The sequence below is a fragment of the Falco biarmicus genome, chromosome 5 (genome assembly GCF_023638135.1).
Source record: "Falco biarmicus isolate bFalBia1 chromosome 5, bFalBia1.pri, whole genome shotgun sequence".
NCBI lineage: Eukaryota > Metazoa > Chordata > Aves > Falconiformes > Falconidae > Falco > Falco biarmicus.
In genome coordinates this window covers 23,951,739-23,974,822 of record NC_079292.1, presented here as the reverse complement: position 1 = coordinate 23,974,822, position 23,084 = coordinate 23,951,739, and the positions used below count along the sequence as shown (strand labels likewise).

Here is a 23,084-nt window from a genome sequence, read left to right as displayed (position 1 = left end):
AAGCTTATCTAGCCCAAGCCCCCTGCATTAAGCAGGGACATCTTCAACTAGACCAGGTTGCTCAGAGCCCCGTCCAACCTGGCCTTGAATGCTTCCAGGGCTGGGGCATCTACCACCTCTCTGGGCAACCTCTGCTGGTGCCTCACCACTCTCCTTAGGACTTTTTTAAATGGCAAGGAGCACACTTGACTGTGATCAAGCTGCTAATACTAGATGATTCCTTGGCTCCTGTGGAGGTGCCAATCAAACTATAAATTCTCAGACGAGTAGAAAAAAGATGTGCCCGTCTTCTGCCCATCATGGTGTTTCTAGGCCTCAGCAGAGCACTAGAGATGTGAAACTTTTCTACAGAATTCCTTAGGATTTGTTTATGTGGTGGGGTTATTAGTGCAGGTTGCTTTACTGCAGGTATGCACCTTATAAATAGTGATGGCAGCACTGGGGGAGTGTTGCTGTAGCTGGCAGGTCCTAGGTCTACTCTGCACACCACTGCCTGGGGGGACAAGCACAGACGGAGGCAAGTGGGCTGCTGGCATTTGAAGGGCTGTCATAAACTGTCAGTCACTAAGGTTTAGCTACAAGAGACTTAAAAACCTGATGTCCTTTGTCATTTCGTTGCTATTAGGGCTGTCACACTTTTTACAGCTGATGGAACCAGGGGAAATTTTTAATACAATGTTGGATATTTGAATATGCAATAAAATTTTGAATAAAACAAGACAGCAACAACCTCAAAAAATCATGGACCTCAAAAGACCTCTGTGGTAAGGAATCTGTGAAGGAAAAGTATTGTCTCCAAAGATTTTAACTGCCAAACTACATTACATCCCTGAGCTGAGCTATCCAGAGACTTAATAGTCTTGTCCCAATGGAAACAGAAGTCTGTTCTCCAAAGCACAACCTCACTGCAGCTGCTCAGCAAATGTCATATGAAACTCTTAACTACAGGGAGAAAAACAGTTTTAGTTTGCCTCTTTTGGTTCTGAGAGATGACCACATCATTTTTGCCCAAACCTTTTGAAAACAACCCCTCATGATGGGAGGCAGCCCTCTGGTGCAACAACCATCACGGTGGTGATGAAGGGCTGAGGAACCATCACACCTCCCCAGAATAAATCCCACAGCAACGTTGCATTGAACAGCACTATCAAAGGAGAGAGTGCTACCACCCAGCCTTCCCTCTCTACCCTGTCCACAACACCTGTATTCTAGAAAAATAAGCCAAAACTAATCCCACGTCCTTTCTTTGGTGACCTTGGAGCATATGTTTATGCTACCATCAGATTTTAAGCTGGGTGATTTAAAGCTACGATAACAACAGAAGTCCTTGCCCTGTGCAAGATATATATTTTATGATATGCTGCAAATGAGAAGCAGGTCCAGTTTTCTGAGATGTATACTGAATAAGGCAAGTCTCTGTAGGACGTACAGAATATCTATAGCAGTATCTGTCCCTGTCTGATTAACACCTTAGATTATTAGCACAAAAGAATTTTATTCACATATTTATATTTGCAATAAGTTAGACTGAATAATCATACTGTTCCTTTCTGGGTCTAAAATCTATTAATCTGTATGTTCTTTTTTATTTTATGTGTTACATTGTTTGAACAATGAGACAAGGGCAGCCAGTTTCTCTTTCCTTTTGAGCAGTGGGCTGGCCAGGTTTGCTTTCTGGTTCTCATGCATTTTCACAATGCAGAGGAAGTTTTAAACCAAACAGAAAAGGCCTCCATTAAAAACAAAATAAATTTAAAAAATGGAAATATTTGTATTAATAAGAATTCTTTCGTTAGAGAAAAGTAATAGTCAAAGCCAGAACTTCCCGGGCATGGTCCCTTCAGTCTTTCTTATCTCACCTCACACTTCCAGCTTCATGCTCCAGCCCTGAGTGATGTGCTTTTTCTGATTTATATTGTAGGAAACCGCTAGTGTGTAACTTCTGATCAGTACGCCATTCACAGCTGTAGGGTAATGTGCACATTTAACTTATTTTTCATACTGTCCTGGGATGCCTCCTGCTCCAAATTTCTGAAATCAGCCACGTTTTCATCAGGCATCCCTAATCTGCAGGTTTAAACAGTATTAGCGAGTCCCTAGGGACATCTCTGCCTTTCCATGCTGGTTCTTCTAACCCAACATGGTGGTGCTTTGATGACTTGTCCGATGGAGGTCAGTTCATGACTTGAACTGCAGTGAAGCATCAGGTGAACTTCACAGGCTTCTGGAGGGAAAAGCCTACAAACTCTGAACAGCTTTGATGAGATTCTTTGTGTAATTCCACCACTGCTGAGTTTATCGTAAGACTTTTGATAAAAAGCAATTAAACCGTCAAACAGTAAACAATCCAGAGCGATTCCAGCCTGTATTCCAAAAGAGACAGAAAAGGAAAAGATCAATGTTGTACCAAATAGCAAAAGTCAAAGCAATGTTATTTTTAATTATGATCATAAAATCAAAGTGTTATTTTTCAAGCTCCTAAAACAAACAGAAAGGTTCCTACACTTGATAATAGTGGGGGATGCAGGGTGAATAAATGAGAGGATGTATCTGTACACACAGATGGTACCAGCAAGAGAAAGAAAGGGTAACATGAACACATTAATATCAATATATGACTACCATTTTTTTAAATTCCAGCATTTATTTATTATTTTATTCATGTATTTATTTACCTGAAGGCTGACATATGTAGGGATGTCCCCCACCATGCAGCCCCGCTGCAGTGGTGGTCTGGCAGGTACCTGGCAGAGAGACCTGCAACACGTGGGTGTAGGTTTCACACCGCTGGCAAAAACACCTGAAATAGAGAGAGTTTGGCTCTTGGTTTTTGTTTATGAGTTTAGGGGCCTTAAATTATGAGGGGGTTTTTGTTTGGTACTCATTTTTAATTGAAGTGTTTCTTTGAAACTTTGCACGTTCTCCTTTCCTGATGGCACTGCAAAGGAATTGGTTGCGTCAGGAAAAGGTTGATCATGTCATTTCTCCTTACCTGCAGCATGGGCTGTTTTCTTTTTGTCTGTCAGTTTGGTTCTTGCCTGGTGAACTTGATGGTGAAATGGGTTAATACAAAGTAAAGGTGTAATACTAATACTGAAATGTTTTCCCCAAGTTTCGTCTGTATTAGATGCTGAAAAAATATAGAAACTGTGTAGCGACAAGGACTGACATCAACCCTTGAACAGAGCCTTCATAATTATTAGAACAGTTAGTGTGACCTCTCCTTTGTCTATAATGAGGGTTGCGAGGCCTTTCAGGGTCCTTTTTTACCATCTCTGCAGGGTGTTCAGCCAACAGTGTGCACACACAGAGCCCAGATGACAAGGTGGTTCATCCATGTACACAAAACCACTGGCATTTTCACAGTTTTTCAAAACCTGTCCTAAACTGAGACACTCCATGTGGCAGCCTGTGCTGGAAGTTTGGCTCTACATTTAAACACCGAATTGGGAAAAAGCAAGAGGCAAAATCCCTAGATCCATCAGGAAAATAAATTATTAACAATGTAACAAAGGACACCAGTTCTAGTTTTATCATCTGTCTCTGTTTCCTTGTTCAACTTCAGTAGAGCTGGGAAAACTTTCTATAGCTGACCCCAGACCAGAGAACCGTAGAGGTATGTTGCAAACTCCAGCACCAGGCTACATCCTCTGAAAGTTTTGCATCAATATCCGAAGACTCCTTCATGAAACACTAGATCCAGAAGCTTTTCTGTCAAGAAACCCTGGAACCAGAATGCAGTCTGTGTTTCCCCATCGGAACTGCTGATGATGTCTCTTTTTTGATGTGGTCAAGTTGTGTCCAACTGCCCCTCTTCAAACCAGGGTTTGATGCCGATGCGTCTTTCTTGCATCAACAATGGTGTGGCCGGCAGGGCCGGGGCAGTGCCCGTCCCCCTGTGCTGGGCACCGGTGCGGCCGCCCCTCGGGGCCTGGGCTCAGGGTCGGGCCCCTCAGGGCAGGGGGGACGCAGAGGGGCTGGAGCGTGTCCAGAGCCGGGCAGGGGCTGGGGCAGGGGCTGGGGCAGGGGCTGGGGGGGGGGCGGCGGGGGGAGCTGGGGGGGTCAGCCTGCAGAGGGGGGGCTCAGGGGCACCTGGTGGCTCCCTACAGCTGCCTGGCAGGGGCTGTAGGCAGGGGGGATCGGTCTCTGCTCCCAGGGAACAAGCGCCAGGACACGGGGAACCGGCCTCACCTTGTGCCGGAGGAGGTTTAGGTGGGTGTGAGGGGAAATTCCTTCATGGAAAGGGTGGCCGAGCCCTGGCACAGGCTGCCCGGGGTGGGGGTGGCATCACCAACCCTGGGGGTGTTTAAATAACATGTAGATGTGGCACTTGGGGACATGGTTTAGTGCTGGGGTAGTGGTTGGTCTTGTTGTTTTCCAACCTGAATGCTTCTGTGATTCTTAGCAGGGTAGGGCTTGTGGAAGAGGACATTGCTACATATCCTGGCTGTTTCGTTTGGTGAAGACAGAGTTTCTGTCTTTCTCTGTTTCCATCAATAAGAAAATGAAAACAATGTTTATTCTGGCCTTCCTTATGTTGATAGTCAGTGATATGTACTAAAGGCACATAGCCTCAGATAAAAGATGTAGAAAAGTATTTGTATTTATGACTGATTTTGGGTTTTTTGTCATTCTAAATTAAATGAATCTTCTGGACATTGTTTTGAAATTGTTTCCTGTATTCCTGGAGCCAGGTAAGGCGTGTGCTGGGGTGTCCGTGTGTGATGTGAGCACCCAGCTCAGCTCCTTCTCCAGGTGCTGGGCTTTCTCCATGCTGCTCAGGGAACGAGGGGAGAGCCACTATTCAGTGGCCAAGCAAGGACCAAGGGATGGAGCCACACATGCCTTGCAGGTGGTCCCAGCAGGCATCCGTGGAGAAGATGCAGCTGCAGCTGTTTTGCTGGTTTTTGCCCAGCTCTGAGTCCCCAGGGAAGGGCTAATGCTACTCTGGATCGCAGCATGACACTTGAGCTGTTCCCAGGGTTAAACACTTTCCAAGTAACTGCACTTGGCTACTCCTTTTGACTTTTTTGTTGCTGAGAACTGAGATTGAAATCAGCAGGGGGAAAAAAGGTTCCTTGTGATGTTGTTTGGGACAGTGTGTCCAGCTCCATGAGCCAGTGCCAGCTGCAAGACAGGAGCAGTCCTCTTCCACTAATGAGAAATCCCTCAATCCCTCCTACTCTCTCCTTCTGCTCAGAGAATTTTGTCTTAAATTTCTTGAAGACAAAGATGTAATTCTGTTCTTAACTGCCTGCAGTTTCAACCCTGCCTTCTGTGCACAGCTCAGAATTGCCATAGGGAGTGCAAAGCTGCCATTAAAATAAATAAATAAATAAATAAATCCCAGAATAATAAAGACTGGAACAAACAAATTGCAGTAGCGCTGTGTGAGTGCCCAGGTCTGTTCAAAGCAGGATGCCAAGCCCTGTCTCAGCAGGGTGGAGGGGGTTGGGTCCAGACTGGCCTTAGACAACAGGCCACATCTCCACCATGGGTTTTGAGCTCAAATGTTCTCCCACAGCTGCCCTTGCTGGTTTGCTGCTGAACAGCATTGACTTATGCAGTCCTTGGGCACCATACAGGGAGCAGCATTCCCAATGACATTACGCTTGAGTTAACCCTATTTTGGAGGATAAAAGCCATATGGACATAAGCTCCATATGGAAAGTAGCCATGGCCTTGGGTGCTGAGTTGCAGAGCATCCATGGGGGGTGAACCCCAGCCATGACTCTTGCCCACAGCAGAGAGACTCTATAGGTGCGTGCAAACATGTGATGCAAATCCCATGTACCGTAACACAGAGTCACCACACAAATAAATAGGAGCACGGGTCCCTCAGTTCTCTACGCATACCTGGGTTGCTGTTGACACTGAATAAGCAAGTGGCTGCAAACTTACCGGCTGTTCCTCCCGAGTCCTTGGATTAAGCTCTGGTTTGCAATGCATCGTTTAAGAGGTTGCAAATATTTTCCGTGTGTTGAAATAAAATTATAAACAGATTGAGCCTGGGTACAGTAGATCCACTGGACTAAATTTTACTAAAAAAAGCTTTTGATTAAAGAATGAGGCTTAAAGGGGATGGGGAGTGAGCTGACATGGAGAGAAATTTTGTCATTTTAATGAAATGTTTTTGTGGAAGTATACTCTGCAAACATCGAAGGAGAGAGTCTTTGTGCAGGAAAGCATGTGATGTAAATCAGTATCTACTAAAGCAGTCTATCTCTTGAATGTAACAAAAGTAACTGTATGAAACTGCAGAACAGCACACACTGCATTTTCATGGAGAAATGTGCTGTATTCAGTCATATTAATTAGTGCGTGGGCTCAATTTTCAATGCAATCAATCCACAGGGGAAAAAAAAAAAAAAGCCTGCAGGGGAAATATAAAAAGACAGTCAGCTAATAGAGCCAGATTCAATAAAACTGTATCTGCCTTCAATGAATGGTGAGGCAGACATGTGCCCGTTGTCCCTTGGCAAGGCATGCTGTGGGTCGGGCACAAGGTCTAGGGCCGAGAGGGTCTTGGAGCAGCACCCTGTGTATATATACATGTGTCTATATACATAGATATATATATGTAAATGAGAAATACAACTCCTATTGCAAGCGGGTTTTAATTCAAGTTTTTCTGTGCAATGTTCAGGGTGTCACCTCGGCACAGGTTGTTGTGTGATGGCAGTTCTGCCGGTGCACCCGCTACCTGGCTTGCCTCCTTCTCCGCTGTGCCATGAGTCACAGGCTCTCCAGTTCAGTACAGTACCAGGGGCTTTCCCTTGCCCCACTGTCAGCCCAACACTGCTGCTCCAGTCTCTCTCTGCCAGCAGCAAGCCTCGGAGCTGCTGGTATGGCCAGGGCTCTCCTGGGTGGACCTCAGACCCTGGGTGAACTTCACCTTTACTGCAGAATTTCAGTTTAATGCCAGTATTTTAGCAAGCGATTTGGTTTGTTTGCCTAGCACTTGATAGGAGTATTATCTGGTTGGTACTTTTTTCTGCCAGGGTTGCTTCTCATTTTTGAAGTTGAATGTGTTCATTTTCAGCAATAGCCTTCTCTCCCGTTCAGGCTCCGAACTTCCCTGGGAAGTGACTTCATGGCATTATTCAAGCTGATTATTGCTTGGAGTGGCTGAATTACCTAATGTTCATATAATGGCAAGCTCCCAGTCCATATGTAGTTAATGACTGTAATAATTTATTATTTTCCCTTTATTAGGTTTGTTTTTAAAGAAAGTTTATTGTGCTATTTATGATATGCTAAGTGGTGCAACTTGCTGAAAAAACATATCACATACATTTTGTTTTTTAATAGGTTTACCTTGTTAAAATGGAAATCTTTTATTTACCCTAGTAGAGCAGTTTTTTGCTGACAGTTTTATTATTTCAATTACTCAGATATTTCATTCCTCTTTTGTTTCCTCAGATACTCCTCCAGGGAGTTTTAATGTGTCCATTCTTTATGTAAGATAGGGTTCAGAACGTGTTATTTCTAGCAGGGCAGATGAAAGTGCAATATCACAGACATTAAATAGTGGGATATCAAGATTTTATTATCTTTCCTCTTTGAGTTGTGGAATCCTTTCCCCATCTGTGTCATCTGGTGATTAATTGCACTGATAATCTGCACTCCCTCATCAATAACTGTCTGGTACCAATGCCAGGCAGAGGCCGTGCTCTGCCTGAAGAGTTTGTGGCTGCTGATAAATGAATATACTTATACAAATAAAGCGGGGTGGGGCGTGGAAGGGCTCTGAGAGCATTTAAACTTGCCAGAGACACGGAGTCCTTTAATAAATTAACACTCTATAGGTACTGGCAGCAACTAGCATAGAACGGGATCATTCCTCCAGGGCAAAACCCAAGCCTTGGTCAGTGGAGTGAAGAGGGAACCCCAAAGGGTCATACTAGTAGGGTCCTTACAGCCTCAGTGGGCCAGCACCAGCGGGAAGGGCAGACCATATCCGCCTATATGAAGTTCACTGGGGTGGAAACCAGCAGCTGCTCCCCTGGCTCTTGCTGGGCTAGAGCTGTGATTACCCTCTGCAAGTGCTAGCGAGTCTTTGACCACACACTGATGCGCAATGGATTTTATTTTCCATTATATCATTACCAGTCCTTGGACTATGAGAAAACCAAACCCAAATGCTTCCTAGGACAGTGGAGGACCCCCTCAGAGCTCCAGACAGATGTGTGCTCAGACTACCTGTGGCTAATGCAATGGTCTTGACCGTCCATTAGCAAGGTAGAAAGCCCATTACAAAGCATATCCTCACACTTCTGCATCCCATCATGTTTTCCAGGGTGTCTGGGGGAGAGCTTTTTGATCGCATCGTCGAGAAAGGGTTCTACACTGAGAAAGATGCCAGCACCCTGATCCGGCAGGTCCTGGATGCTGTCTACTACCTGCACCGAATGGGCATCGTGCACAGGGACCTCAAGGTACAACCGCAGCCCGACTCAGTCCTCTGGGCAGTGTTAATGAAGGCTGCATAATTACGTGAGTCCAGCCTCCCCTGGGAGCCAGCCCTCTTACAGTTTCAGTAAGGTTTTACCATAAGAGGGATGCTCTGAAGTCTTCCCATGTAATTGGCTTTAATGAGGACTTTGCATCCGTGCTGTTACAATGGGAGTTTCACACTTACGATGTGGGGAAAAAGTCATTCATTAAGACCTGGAATGTTACCTTAAGGCAGGAAACTCATCTCAGCTGGAATGTCAGTGTCTACTGCTGTAAAGTATCTCAAAGATTTGCTGTGCTATATTTACTTTTACTTAATAATAATTAGTAACAGTAAATGGTGGGGGAAAGTTGAATGATTTCCTATCCTAGTATTTGGACCAGTGTTTTTGGAGACACTTAGCACTAAGGATTCTTTTAAGGAACGTTGTGTGCCAATGTGATTTTTAGATAATTTTCCTTGCAGCTGTACCGTGTTATCACATCCAAACCTCAGCTTTTCTGCTAAAAAAAAAACCACCCCAAAACATTATTTCTGTATTGTTTCCTTCCAATATCCATGATAAACTGTCATTAAGATAAGTAGAAAGGCTTGGATTTCATAACACACAGCTAAACCTGCACATCTTTAGTATCTTAAATGATAAATTATCAGAAGACATTAGAAAAAGACACAAATGTCAAAAGAAAGCAGTGGGTTCAGTTCCTGAGCTAGTTAATTCTACCAAAGTTTACTGCCAGAAATGAAGAAAGTAAAAGAAGTAAAACCTGTGGTTGTGTTTTGGAGAGATGTTCCAGACAGGAGTTTCCCTGGATGTTGATGCCGTGGCCTTGCATTGTCCCTATATAAAGAGACCAGAATTTGGCTAAATGGGCCATATTATGTAAAGGCATAATGAACATTAATGTAGCCAAGATGCAAAAAGAAGAGGGTTTTTTCTTTTTTTTTTATTCTTAAATACATTTTTAATTAAATGTATTATTAAATTAATTGTACTTTTAATACAATCTGATATTAAACTGCATGTTTGCAATTTTTGGCAACTCCCCTTAGTGAAGGTTGTAGTGACCTTGCTGCTATGCCTTAAGATGGGTGAAAAATTGTGGTTATGAAAGATACTAATTATTTGCTTTTAATCTCCTCCAAAATTAGCGCTGGTATGAAATGCTGTGTGGTGTAAAATAATAAATGACAGGCTTGTTCCCAAAGTGTGATGCAGCGGGGCCAAATAGAGCTGGTGTAACCACCAGCACCAGAGTTCTCCAAGGTGGAGCAGTGCCCAAGACAGGCGGATACAACCTTATTTCATGACAACCTCAACACAGCCATTTCCTTCTGCTGCTCTTTGGCTCCAGATGTGAATCTTTTAGCTATGTATGGGCCCTTCCCATGGGATTGCAAGCTTTTCCACACTTTACTGCTGCAAGGGACTTACCTCAGTCCCATTCACCTCTGCCAGAAGTGAGTGTCCTATGACCTTTGCTTCAACAGAGTAGAGTAATAGAAAGTATAAATATATTTTTCAAAGTATTGGTTTGATACATTTTTAAGGCAAAACCTTTAATCCACTGAAGGAAAATATATACTGATGTCTGCAAACATTTCCTCCTCAGTGTCATGCAGTTTAGTCCTAACACTCCCAAACAATGGGTTTTCTGGGAGGAGGCACAGCCTTCCATCCCCTACAATCTTCATGTGTTGCCCTCAGTTCCCATTAATTTCCCAATCTAAAGTTCCACCGCATTTCAGTATGAAAGCATTGTTTAGTATTTTAACATGACTAACATACAAACATAAGTTTGTAGGAAATAACTTCAGGCTTCGTTCTGTCACCAGCGATTTTGGAGGGAGGTCCAAGTCCTCTTAATTCAGATACTCCACTGTACAAGCTGTTAATATTCCTTTATAATTTAGAGGAAGGCTGTAGCTCTCACTTTGAAGCAGATTAATCTTATGCAAAAGTTCCTATATTAAAATACAAGATATGGCTATTGGGAAGTGGATTCATCTACAGATCACTTCCAGAGTTTATGTAAGGACGTGCTGAACTTAGATCAAACCAACCTTCCCACTGGTATTTTTGGGGCAAAAACTAGCTCTTTTTCTTTCTTTTGTTTGCAAGTCTTTGCCAGTACCATATCAGTTGTTAAAATGACTCATAAAATATGGTATATGAGGAACACCTGCTCTGAATTTTTGTTAGCGCAAACATACCATGGTGGCAAAAATAGGGATATAATAAGGCTCTTTATGATCTCAAAATATCAAGATAAGTGTGAGTTTCAGATTGTGGTCCCCAAAATTAAACTCTGGGAAAGAATCCACTCTGTAAAAATGCAGCACATAAAACATCTATAACAATTATTTATGGTGATTATGTGTTACTCAGATACCAAAATAGTACTTGCTGTACTTGGGAAAAGCAGATCTGTGCTCCAAGTCTCTAATCTAAGTAATGCAGCAGCAAATAACAAAAGATGGCAGCAGACAAAGTCCAGGGAAGTCCAGGAGGTACAAAAGGACTGAAAGGCTCAAACAGCTCTGCTTGGTACAGAGCCACCTCGTTAACACTTTTTGAATTAACCAGCTTGAAGAACCAGAGCTCTTTCAAATGGGTTTTAAGCAAGTTTAAGTTTTAAACGGGTGGGTTTCTTGGCCTTTACTAAATATTAGTGGGAGCCTGAGGTGAGTTAGCAGAAATCGTTAGGGAATCATTGTCTTTCCCTTAATACCAGCTCTACTAATGCCTCAGCAGATCAGAAATGCACGAGTAAAAACCAGGAGTAACTCCAACCCAGCGCAGGCCATGGCATAAAACTGATGCATCACACAGTGCCTGGAAACAGCATCAGTGTTGTAATGGCCAGTTAAAGGACTGAACTTATGGGGTATCACAAGAAAGAAACATAATGGTACAATTTCATGATTATTTTAATGAACAGAATCATTTTCCCTTTTTGCCTCAGTCCCAGCTGGCTCACAGTAGCAAATGCAGCTTGTAGATCCTCTCATGGCTGTTGTGTCCCATGGATAAAGCCATCACTACGTGGCTTCATGCTGGGGCTGAGGGGACATAAAGTGCTTTAAGCTGCACTTGAAGCTGAACAGGAATCTCCAAAGTAGGGGAATGTGACGTTACCCCCCAGCACTTCTTCGTCCCCCTCTTCCCCCACTGCAGGAGGTTCAGGCGATGGAGGAGGGAAGACAAATGCTGGTGCTGCCAGCACTGCAGTTGCTCCTCCTTACAAACTCAAGCCTGGGTATGTCCTGAAGAGTCTGCTGACACTGTGTGGCCACAGATGCTTCTCGCCGTTTCCTGGTGCACACAGTGGGCTGATAGACAAAGTGCATTACACACGCGTGGGTGTTTGTACCAGCTTCTGGGCAAAAGCCTACACAGGGGTGGGCTGAAACATTTGATATCCTTCACTGTTGTAGATGAAGATCCCAAGGCCTGGGTAGCACAATGGCACCCTGTTACCACTAGCACCAGCAGATGCTGGACCTTTTTGCTAGCCCAGATATTAAGCAGGGGAAGAAGTGTGCTCTCAGGGCACCTAGCAAGAGCTTTGCTGTGTAGCAGTAGCACATTCAAAACACATGGATGGAGGACCATGCTGTAGCAAATGGAGGTTGATTGGGCTCTCCAACCCGCCTGATGCTGGTATAAGGTCACAGGGCCTTGTGGAGTGATTCTTGTTTTCTCTCAGCATAAACAAGTTGCTGTGCTTAGTGCTGTAGCATTTTTTCCTAATTGGCTCTAGCTAAAACATCCTTGCTGCAAGTCTGTTAACTATAAAGGCATTTCCTCTCTCGTAACAGTTTATTTCCAGTGGAGCAGATACTTCTCTAGTACCTACCCTTATACCTTCCTTTATCTTTTTTTAAATGCTGTATAAAAATGTTTCATTCCACTACCCAGATTTACCATATTTATCTGCCTTCAAATGAATCCTTTCGGTTTTTCACTATGAAGTGATACGTTGTCAGATACATCTCGCAAGTAAGGGATGAGCCTTAGTTCTGATTTGAGGTGCCAAAGGAGAAGTTTGCTATCCCAGGAAAGTCAGCTTCTTCCACGAGTTGTCATACAGGAGTCTGGTGAGGATCTCCATACAGGTTGTAAGAGCAACTCTTCATGGTTTAGGAGAACCAAATTATATTAGTGCATGATATAACTAAGGATTGCATTAAATGCAACACATCGGCTAACAGATGTTTTTACTGGACTTACACATTCAAAACCCACTTTTCTTGTTCTCCTTTGTAGCCTGAGAATCTGCTTTACTACAGCCAGGATGAAGAGTCAAAAATCATGATCAGTGACTTTGGATTGTCAAAGATGGAGGGTAAAGGAGATGTGATGTCCACAGCCTGTGGGACTCCTGGCTATGTCGGTAAGAGGTTTGGTTATGCTCTCTGCCCGCTCTTCCCAGCTGCCGTACAGACACATAGAGCAAAGGGAATAACACTTGTTTTCTAGTGCGCTACATAGTGCACGTGAGAGTTACAGATGTTCATTAGAATTCAGAAGTTGCTGGTCCTCTGTCTTGTGTCTCCTCCTTTGAGTCCTGATCCTGCAATCCAGCTCTGGGGTTGTGGATTCACTTGCATGACTTTAATCCTTTGTAGAGTGACTCTTCTGAAAGATGCTGCCTGTAGCTAAACCAAGAGCATGTGAAGAATAGCTTCGAATGTCTTGATTCTGCACACACCTATAAAAACAAGAAGTTCTACCTAATGTAATCTATTATTTTAATCACAAAAGGATTTCCCGGGTTCCCCTGAGAGTAGCATGAAAGAGCTACTTTTATTCGGATGTATTCAGTAATCCTCTGTTAGAACGATGTTAAAGTTACTGACTCCCAGATTTCAGGATGCAAAAGCTCTTTAGATGCTTGGGCCTTCGTAGATGGTACCAAATTGTTTCCTATAATTTATTCTTTGCTCTTCTGTCCATTTGGTAGTGATTGTGCCAGGCTACTGATTAGCAGTGTGTTTATCATCATGCTTTTAAAAAAGTAACTGCATGTGAGAATTGTATGGTGGGTGATGACAGGGTCTGTTTGAGCAAACACTATTTAAAAGGCTCACTTCATGCACAAGACATCCAGCAAGCCTGTGCCTCCTACAATACCAAGCTAGTCAGCTGAGATGGTCAAACAGATCTCCAGGGTATCCATGAAATCCATGAAACTAAAATGACAGTGGCTTCCCCAGGGGTAGATTTGTCTTGGGTCTTTCCAGCAGGAAAGTCGTGATGTTTTCCAGCAGTGAGAAGCTCCTTTTGCTTTGCAGCTGCCACCTCACCTGTTTTCATAGCTCTGATGATACCGTGGTACGACAACTCGAACAGATTACACGGTTATGACACGGTGATCCAGATTTGTCCCAGGAATACCTTTTTTTCCAGGCATTTTCTTCATGCTGCACAGGCACACTTTATCCTGATAACATCAAGAAAAGGAACAAATTTCTCTGGTTTCCCATCGTGAAGCCATCAGCCCATCATTTTTTATTTTAAGACATATGAGTCAGGATGCACTCTATATAGGCAGAATAGCCATCTTGTGTAATCACACCAGACGGGAAATCTTCTTCCAAAGCACTAGCAGGAATTGAGCTGAGACAGCAATTTCCATAATTTTTGCTGTCAGCCCTCCTGTCCTTAATTAACGTGGGGGGGTTGTTCTGAAATGGGCACTGACTAGGATAATTCTGCAGGACACGGGGAAGATCAGATGACTTTCTGAAGCACTGATGAAAATGAGGGACTTGGAGTCTGCTTGGGCACTGAATGATCTCACATGACCTCTCAGCATAGCCATTTACATAAGAAAACTTGCTATTTTGGAGAGGAAGCTCTCAGAGCATGTGACGGGAATTGTAGTGCTTGGAGAGGCGTTTGAGAGCTCTCATTACTCATGGTCTGGGCGCTGATAGCTACACAAGCACCTCCAGGCCTATTGTTACCTTACTGAATGCAGGATTTACTCATCATGGTTCAAGAGGTCACAGCCGCTTATTTCTGAAGTGCTGACAGGAGTTTTTCCCCTCTCTCACAAAAAAAACCCTCTTTAAATATTTGTTCTGTTTCTTTTTTTGCACAGGAGACAGCTCCTCTTTAGCGCTGCTTTTTTTAAAAAAATATAATTGGTTGCCCAGACAACATTTTCCAAGCACAGAAAATTTTTGTGGTCAGTCACCGTGGTGATGCCCACAAATCAGTGTTATACCTGATGATACGGCTTCTGCATACGTGGTCTGCAATTTGTCCACATCCAAAAGCTTTCACGCCTTCCAGCGTCACTGAAGCACCTGCCTAATGCCCTCAAATAAATGTAAGAATCCTTCCTGCACTCACAAATTGAATGCATGTCCTCGTCTGGATTGGGGCATACACATACCACAGGGCTGGCCCATGAAGTGTCCTGTCTGTCACCTCTTTCTGTGGACTTTTTCACCAGCCATTTTATCTAGGGTTGAAGTAACGCTCAGGGATCCATCACTTAAAATGTGTTTTCTTTATCCACTTACTTTTCTTTAAAGATATGTAGAACACTGCATTTGCTAAGATTTTGTGAGGAATTAATTATTTTTGTCAGTTAAACCACTTTGCTTCTAAATTACTGGAAAAAAAATAGGCACATACCATGTGTCAAAGACACCCAGAGCTCGTTAAGAAGTCATTAGCATCTGCTACTGTTTCTACTTTATCTCCAGAAATGGATCCAGTCGGATCCCACTATGCAAAGTGCAGGACAAGCTTCTGCCTTGGTAGCAGACCTGGTCTTAACTCGTGGCTGCTGCCAAGTATTTGCAAATAATGCAAGCCCCCTGTCATTTCCCTGATTAGGATATACTTTCAAGTCTTTGTGTTTCAGTTTTTAACTCAACTTTTCGTAGTTTCATCTGCAAAGAACAGTGGTACCCAAGACCCTAAATTTCTGTTTACATGGTTCAAAAATTCATTGAATAAGGGAGGGTGTAATTATAATTAAATTTCTTAATAAATATCAGGTTTCTTTCTGGAAGTTCTGTCAACAGTTCAGAGATCTTATTCCTTCAGGAGTTTTGTCAGAGATGTTGGTCCTATGGTGACAAGATGACAGGACAACTTAACCCAGTTAGTTGAGCTACTTTTGTGAAGATGCCAGTCTAAATGTTTAGTTACTGAAGAGGGGGTATGATAATACAACCTCATCTAAGGAAACAGTCCTCCATTTTCTTATCTGCTTACCATTCTTATCTCTCTCTCAATTTCTTATGGAAGGATTCTAGGTGATGAGCTGGGACTAAATGTCCAACTTTTAGATACCATCTAAACTGGGTAAGGTGGGGCTGTTTGTGTGGCTCATTTCATTGCAAATTAGGTGTGTGGACTGGCTTGCACTGATCCCACCCCATCATCTAAACTGGAGAAGTGGTGTTTTCAAAACCCTGAGAGATCTATGTGATTATGGGTGAGATCTGTATAAGTCATTAGTGGTTTATTGTTTTAAACATCATAGATTTGGGCTGCTTAGCTTGAGAGCATTTATAAGAACTTGATTTTGATGAAGGAGGTGTTCAAAATTGCCCGAAAATGAGTCATCCTTGAGGTATGTCAATCTGGGCACTCACCAGGAGGTGACTCCAGTCACTCAGCAAATTCCTCTACAGAGATTTTTGGCTGTTAGGTAATTAGGTCTCACTGACTGGCTTTCTGTGAGAGCTGCTCTCTCAAAAGCTTTGGTTACTTCTGCAGATGGGGAATTAAGACTTGCAAGACACTTAGCAGCATTGAAAAGTTTGGAAAAAAATGTTAGAAAGCCTATCTTGGGCAATCTGATCTCCTTTTGCAGAAATGCTGAATTATGAACTGTGTTTGTGGCTGACTAATATCTTAATCCTACTGAGGTTTCAAATTCTTGCTCTGAGTCCCAACCCAACTTCAAGTAAAACTTTCTTGTATTTCCCTGTCCTAGGGACTGGGCTGGACCCTGGCTGTGCCATTGGTCCCTGTATACCCCACCTCACTCACTATTTTTATTTTCTGTGGCACTTTTATGAAAGGTCATTTCACAACTTCCAGCTCTGCCAGAAATCCAGTAGCAATTTCAGACCATACCCAAGCCGTGCATTTCTCTTAGCTCTGTGCAAGACCAAAGCATTTAAGTAAGCAATAGATTTCTATCTTGAGTTGTGACTTACTCAGTAACCTTTGAGTCAAAGGTTTGAAAATATTCAATAAGCCTCTGGAATACGCTTATTAGCAAAAAGCAACCCCAAGAGTTGTTTAGGCAGTAACATGAGTAATAAAGTAAAAATAAAGCGTGGGAACTGTTCACACCAGGGCTTGCTCGGGCGCAAGCTTGCGACAGTGCGATTGCTGAGCTCCATTGCTGTATCCTGAAATGGGGTCTGCTTGCACGTGGTTGTAGCTGTGTTCTGGTCCATGCTAGCTATCTAAATCTGACTCAGCGACCTGAAACAGGGACAACAGGAGCACAAGAACCCAGCAATGTTGCACTGAAACCCTACGGTCCTTCAGAAGCAGCCCCAAACTTCAAAGTCTTGGCCAACCAGAACAAGATGAATGCTGGAGGACTGTGTGAAAGAGGGAAAAGAAACTGTTTTCATCCCAGGTGTCAGCAGAAGAGGGACTCTAGTCTTGTGTTGAAGCTGCTTCATATGCCTCTTAGCCTGCTTTCACTGTGAGGAAGACACTTCGTATGGTGGCAGAGGAGCTCACACTGCTCTCACACCATCTTGGCTTCAGGAGAGGGCTTGGGCTGGCCCTTTGTGCATCCAGCCATCTTCTCAGTGGGACAGGGTTATTCCTCTCTGTCCATCTTCCTGAGGTGGTACCTTCAAGAGCCCTAAGCAACACCATCTCCCTTTGGTGTCCCTTACAAACTCTGCCTGTTTCCCACCTTCCCTCTTGGATTTCGTGGCTATCTTGTACCTGTGCAGCCCATGCACATTTCCCTCCTTTGCTTGCGTGATGGAAACTGGCACTGAAGTAATTACCAGCTGGCTGGCTTGCACCAGGCCAGTTTGCTTGGCCAGCTGATCTATGTTCCTGCCCAATGTAAAAGCAGGTCCCTGGGTATTTTAACCCTGTTTAATCTTTCTATTCTTCCCACATTTATGGCAGCCTGCTGTTTTGTCACTCCTATGGGGATCTTCAAAGCCATCACCCTTTGTTCATTTGCCTCATTCCTTCTGGTGTGCAGCTTGTGGGAAGCCATGTAAACCACAGAAAACAGCATTAGACCGAGTTCTTGAGAGACAGCAAAATCTGCAGGGAATAGCACCATCATGGGAGTGAAGGAGAATCGCTTTTAAGTACGAGGCTGATATGAAGAACAGGCACCCTCATGACTTGTACAGTTTGTTTAAAGGCTTTAAGTATCAGAGCAATCCCCATCACTTGAGCTCTTTGCAAGAACATGGATTGCTGTTTTTGGCATCCAGAAACTGCATCTTTAGGGAGCTTATTAGCATAGCTGTGCTCACCAAGGGTAATGGCATAGTGCTCTGGAAGGTTTCCAAATGTTCCTGTTCTGTACCTTCTCTTAAAACCTCCATTTGAAATGAGCCTTTTAATTTTTTTCTCTTTCTAAAAGCAAAACATAACTAAACAGAGAAAAAAAATCCCTAGCTGTAAAACAGCAGATCATCTGGCCTGGGAAGCACATCCTCATGTACCTGCAGGTGGGATGAGGCCCTGGGACCATTACCCAGCATTTTACCTGCCACATGTTGCTGGTAGCGATGCTGATTTGGCCTGAAACGCAGTTCCTGAATGCGGAGGAAAGGTCCTGGTTTGCTTCATTGACTTCGCTGTTGCTGGATGACCATTGCGTAGCATTTGAGCCCACAGTGGGAGGTATTATACTGGCAGCCTTTGCTCAGATGGTATCAGCTAGTACCCCAGGGCCAGGAATGGGAACTTTGACTTTCCCCTTCGCCTTACTGCTGTTTTGTCTCCTCAGCCGTCTGTGTTGATCCTTTAATGCCATCAGGTCTTGGATTTTTTCATCACATCACCTGCTTTTGCCTCTTGGCACTGATCTACCATCATTTCTGAGACCTCCTCTGACTTGTTTTTCAGCTCGTTGAATATTTCCATCTTTTCCATATATCAGAGACAGATGATGCTCTAGCTATGTTCTCCTCTTCCTGTTGCATGTCTGCTCTTTGGAACAAAAATCAAAAGCAGCCATTTGGCCTTAAAGTAGTTATTTAAACCTCCTGCCTTTCTTCATTAAAGTTTACCAAAGGGAAGGCAATAGCCTCATGTTTGCTTTGGGCTTGATCCTGCTTCACAGCCACCATCCACAGCAGTAACTGCCTGTTATCAGTGTTCTTCACTTCTCTAGAACAGAGAGAAATGCCTCAGCTCAGGTTTGATGTTTTAAGAGGGAGAATCATTAAATAGTTCACGTCCCCTCATCTCAGATTGGTTTTCTGTTATGTTAATGTGGCCTATCTGTGTAATGTCAGGAGCTCACTAGGATCCGTGGTGCTCAGCAGCCATTTGCATAATATTTTCTTTGGGGGATATAAGATGTATAATATTTACCAGTCTTGAAAATTATGCAAACAGGAGCAGACAGTCAAAGGTAGAAGAGATATGCAAATAAAATATTGGGAATTTGGAAGGACTGGAGATCTGGAAGACATCTAATCACTTCAGGAAAGGGGAAAATTAATTCCCTTCTTCCGTATATTTTGCCTCAAAATTCAGTTACAAGAGATGGAACAAAGAAGGAAACTGAGCCTCATAAACCCTATTTGATGCACATCTTGAAAAAGAACTCTTATTACAGGAGAACTTTGAGGCAAGTTTTAATGAATCAGGAAGGAAAGTCAAATTAAGGGACAGAAGAGTTGCCTGGGAAGGTTGTCTTGAGCAACTTTGAAGAACAGCTGGTTTATACAAGAGAAATGAAAATTTGCCAGACTGTCCCAGCTTGCCAGGTTATCTGGGAGGCAGTGGCAGGCCAAATAGGATGGCTCTCCAGTGCTTTTTTCTCTTATCCCAAATTTGCCTTCAAATTCACCCCTGCCAGACTGACTAGCGCCAAAGCTGGCGCACAGACCCTGGCTCAGCCATTGGGAAAGGAGTTACATTTTGGGCACCAGCTGTAGATGCCTTTTATATTTCCACAGCTCTGTCCCCTGTTGTAGTAAGAACATTTTAACCATTATCTTAATAGACTACAACAGTATGCCCATACCCTGGAAGGAGTTCTGCCAAGCACCTGCAAGCAGGTTAGGAGCCCTTCATGCTAGGTACAGTGGAAAGAAACCTCCTTTGGCATGTAGCAGATAGGTGTTGGTGTATTCACACATTGCAATAGTGCGTTAGGATTAACAATATATGAACAGAACCATCATTTGAATTTCTTATACATGCAGTGGTCCCAGTTTGCTGGATGTCTTGAAGATTGGGGTAATATTTATCCTGTGCTGCAGATTGGGACATATCCCAGTCCTCAGAAGTCTTCATAATCTGGCTGCCAGCTATATTTTTACACACACTCCCCTGGATTTTTTTCCTTTTTACAATGTGTCCCCAGTGTGACTTGACCCCTTCCATCATTCTGCTGCTTGCAGAAATGCAACCTGGATGCCCTCACCTGCCTCGTGCACTGTCTTCCCTTCAATCCCTTCTATAAACTCTCATTCCCAAGCACCAGCAAGTCTTTTCTGTTTCTCATTATTGCTTCCTGTTCCCTTCCTAGTTGGCAGTTTTGACCTTAGTTTTGTTGACTCGTCTAGCTTAAGAAGATAACTCTTTGAAGGGTGCTTACCAGTACACCAAAGCATATGTAGCAAATAAATGTGAGACTCAAGTTTTAATACATTTATGCACTTCACTATTTTTTTAAACTGTTCTTCAAGTAACTAACTGTTTTCAGACGTTGGTAAGATTCCTAGCAGAGGAAGGTGTAACTCCAAAGAAATATTTTTGCTGGGACTTGCCTCTTCATGATTTTTTTTGCAGCATTTGAAATCCAAAGTACTCAGAGGAAATACTGTGCTTTTTAAAATCCAGCATGGCAAGTCTGCTTTAGGAATGCCACGATCAGTGATTTCTTGGATTTTTGTGGACATTTTGCTTTGCAAAAAATCAAAAGCTTCTTTACATGAAAAGATTAAAGTCACAGCGTTTTAAAATTTAGGTTTGGGCATTTGCAATGAAAGGTCCCAACAGATAAAACATACTTTAGGCTGCCAAAAATCACCTGCACTTTTTTCACTCCCACTGGTGTAAGGTAGGAAAGCAGACCCACAAAGCTTCAGTAAATGCCTGGGCTCTCACTTTTAGCAAAATTCAGGCTATGGTGGCAGAAGGCTATGGAGGCAGAAAGCTCAGTTCCTTTGTGTGTATGTCTAGTTTCTGCTACTTCTCGTTTCTCCCTCTGAGGTGTCTGTGTTCCCAGAGGCAGAAGGCTTTGTAAGGCAGCTCTTGGGAGCTATGGTGACAGATCTTCTTCCCCTCCTGCAGGTGCAGCTTATCGCCTCCCTGACGCGCTACACTTTCTGAGTTGCCTCTTGAAACCCCTGGTTTGGGAGTGTGACATGGTGGAGCTGTGGGGCTACTGGGGCAAACGTGCATCTCAGCCCTGGTGCAGAGCTCGACCTCGTTTTCCTCCAAGTCTCCTAAAGTTCCTCTGACAGGGATTTGATGGCCCTCTGCCTCTCATGCATTTTTCTCTGTTTGGTTTCTTTTCTTGTCCTTGCAGTCAGAAAATGGAGAATTTGCTCCACTTTAGGGGCCATCCCTCTTTGTGAGAATATGAGCTTCCAAAAGCTCAGGATATTTGCAGATGCAAGGGCTATATGTGGAGGGCAACAACAAGGTCTCAGGCAGCTTCAGGTTTCAGGGTCCTACCTCTCGACCACATTCAAATGTTTGGTCCTGTAACTTGTGCTTGTTTGGCTTTTTATTTGCAGCTCCTGAAGTGCTGGCTCAGAAACCCTACAGCAAAGCCGTGGACTGCTGGTCCATCGGAGTCATCGCATACATCCTGTGAGTATCTGTCGGGTTTTCAATCACAGGCGCCTTTGGGACCTGCAACATTCTCTCCCACCACAGTTACCCACTTCATCTGGGTCAAAAAAGTTAACTGTGACACTTGTGACCCAGGATAACATGAACCCCTGGACACCTCCCCAGTTACATAAAGACTGAAATTCGGGCAGCAGTGGTAGGAAATGAACCAGGAGCCTTCAAAAGCCAAAATCCCTGCTCCCACCTGAACTAGAAATCAAAATCCTTGCTCCCACCTGAACTACACCATGTGCAATAGTATGGACTTGTCCAGGTTGTGAAATTAGTGAAGTTACTGCATCCCCTGCTCAGATTAGCTTTGACATGAAACAAATTTGACCGTGTCCACAGAGCACAGCATTGTGCCCACAGGTATATCCTGAAGGGCCACCTCTCTCGAGGTGTCACTTTTTGTTCCCTGGAGAGGGCACAGAGGGAGATGGGGGAGAAGGGCAGTGAATTACTGCAGTGAATTATTCTCATGAAAACATAATACAAAGTATTGAGATTTTTACTGAAAATGAGGTATCTTTTTCCTCAACACATCCAACCCTCAGGTGCCATAGGAAAGGGTGAGCTGATTTGTGCTCTGTCAGTTCTGTCACTCTTCTATCGAGCCATTAAGCTTCTACATTCTTGGCTGAGATTTGCTTCTCTAATGAGGCTAATGGCTGCTCAAATTAGTGGGGATTGGTTGCTTGAGAAAGCTACAGAACCAAGATTTCTGTGCATTCTCCAAAGTGGTGGATAGATCTCAGAACTCCTAGGTTTATGGAGATTTTGTTCCTGTCCTCATTCAGTACCTGCCACCCTTCTTCACAAAGGCTTAGTAGGATAATTTAGATTGGCAGGAACCTCAGGAAGTCCTCCCTTGAGGTCAGACTAGGTTGCAGAGGGCTTTATCCAGTTGAGTCTTGAAATCCTCCAAAGGCGGAGACTGCACAAAGTCTGTGGGCAACCTGTTCCACTGCTTGATTGTCCTCATGCGGGAAAAGTTTTTTCTTATACCCAGACTTGTCTCCATGAACGGGGCAGCCGGTACTTTAGATGTGGGTGCACCTTCAGTGCTTGAGCACAGAAATAGGTAAGCCTCCTCCTGGACCAGCAACAAAACTTGGAAGAACTGAAGAAGTGTCCTGGGCACTGTGGTCACAGGGATACCCAGGTACTGTTACGGGTTATCAGTGCTGTCTAGAGAAGGGCATCCATAACATTTCTGGGCACCATCAGCTGAATTCAGCTCTGCGTGCATGAGTATGTGAAATCACTGTTAATATTTGGATTGAGAAGGAAATGCAGAACTTGCTGCCTGTGAACCTGTAGGAAGACTCTCTAGCTTAGGGGCCTGTCTTGGTGGGGTGGCCTGTGCTCAGGGCTCAGGTCTGTGCATCCATGCGTGTCATTCAAATAACATTTGCGTAGGTTGCACCTGCACAGCCCAGCAGACTTTGAAGCAGGAGCTATTCATGCGGGTCTCCAAGAGGAGGTCAGGCTTTTGCCATGGGCTGACTCAGAGTGGTCATGCAGAGCACAACAAGCCTGTTCCTTTTGTGCAAGAGAGCACAGAGCTGCTGTGTA

At 43.8% G+C, this 23,084-nt stretch overlaps 1 protein-coding gene across 3 annotated transcripts in view; it reads left to right on the top strand.

Moving 5' to 3' along the window:
- The window catches only part of CAMK1D (calcium/calmodulin dependent protein kinase ID), a 230,405-nt gene that overhangs the window by 174,038 nt on the left and 33,283 nt on the right, over positions 1 to 23,084 (top strand). For all 3 annotated transcript variants that reach the window (XM_056340359.1, XM_056340360.1, XM_056340358.1), the window contains exons 4-6: positions 8,300 to 8,438; positions 12,729 to 12,855; positions 21,410 to 21,485. In XM_056340359.1, coding sequence (XP_056196334.1) covers positions 8,300 to 8,438; positions 12,729 to 12,855; positions 21,410 to 21,485 — 342 coding nt within the window. The remainder of the gene's footprint in view (positions 1 to 8,299; positions 8,439 to 12,728; positions 12,856 to 21,409; positions 21,486 to 23,084) is intronic.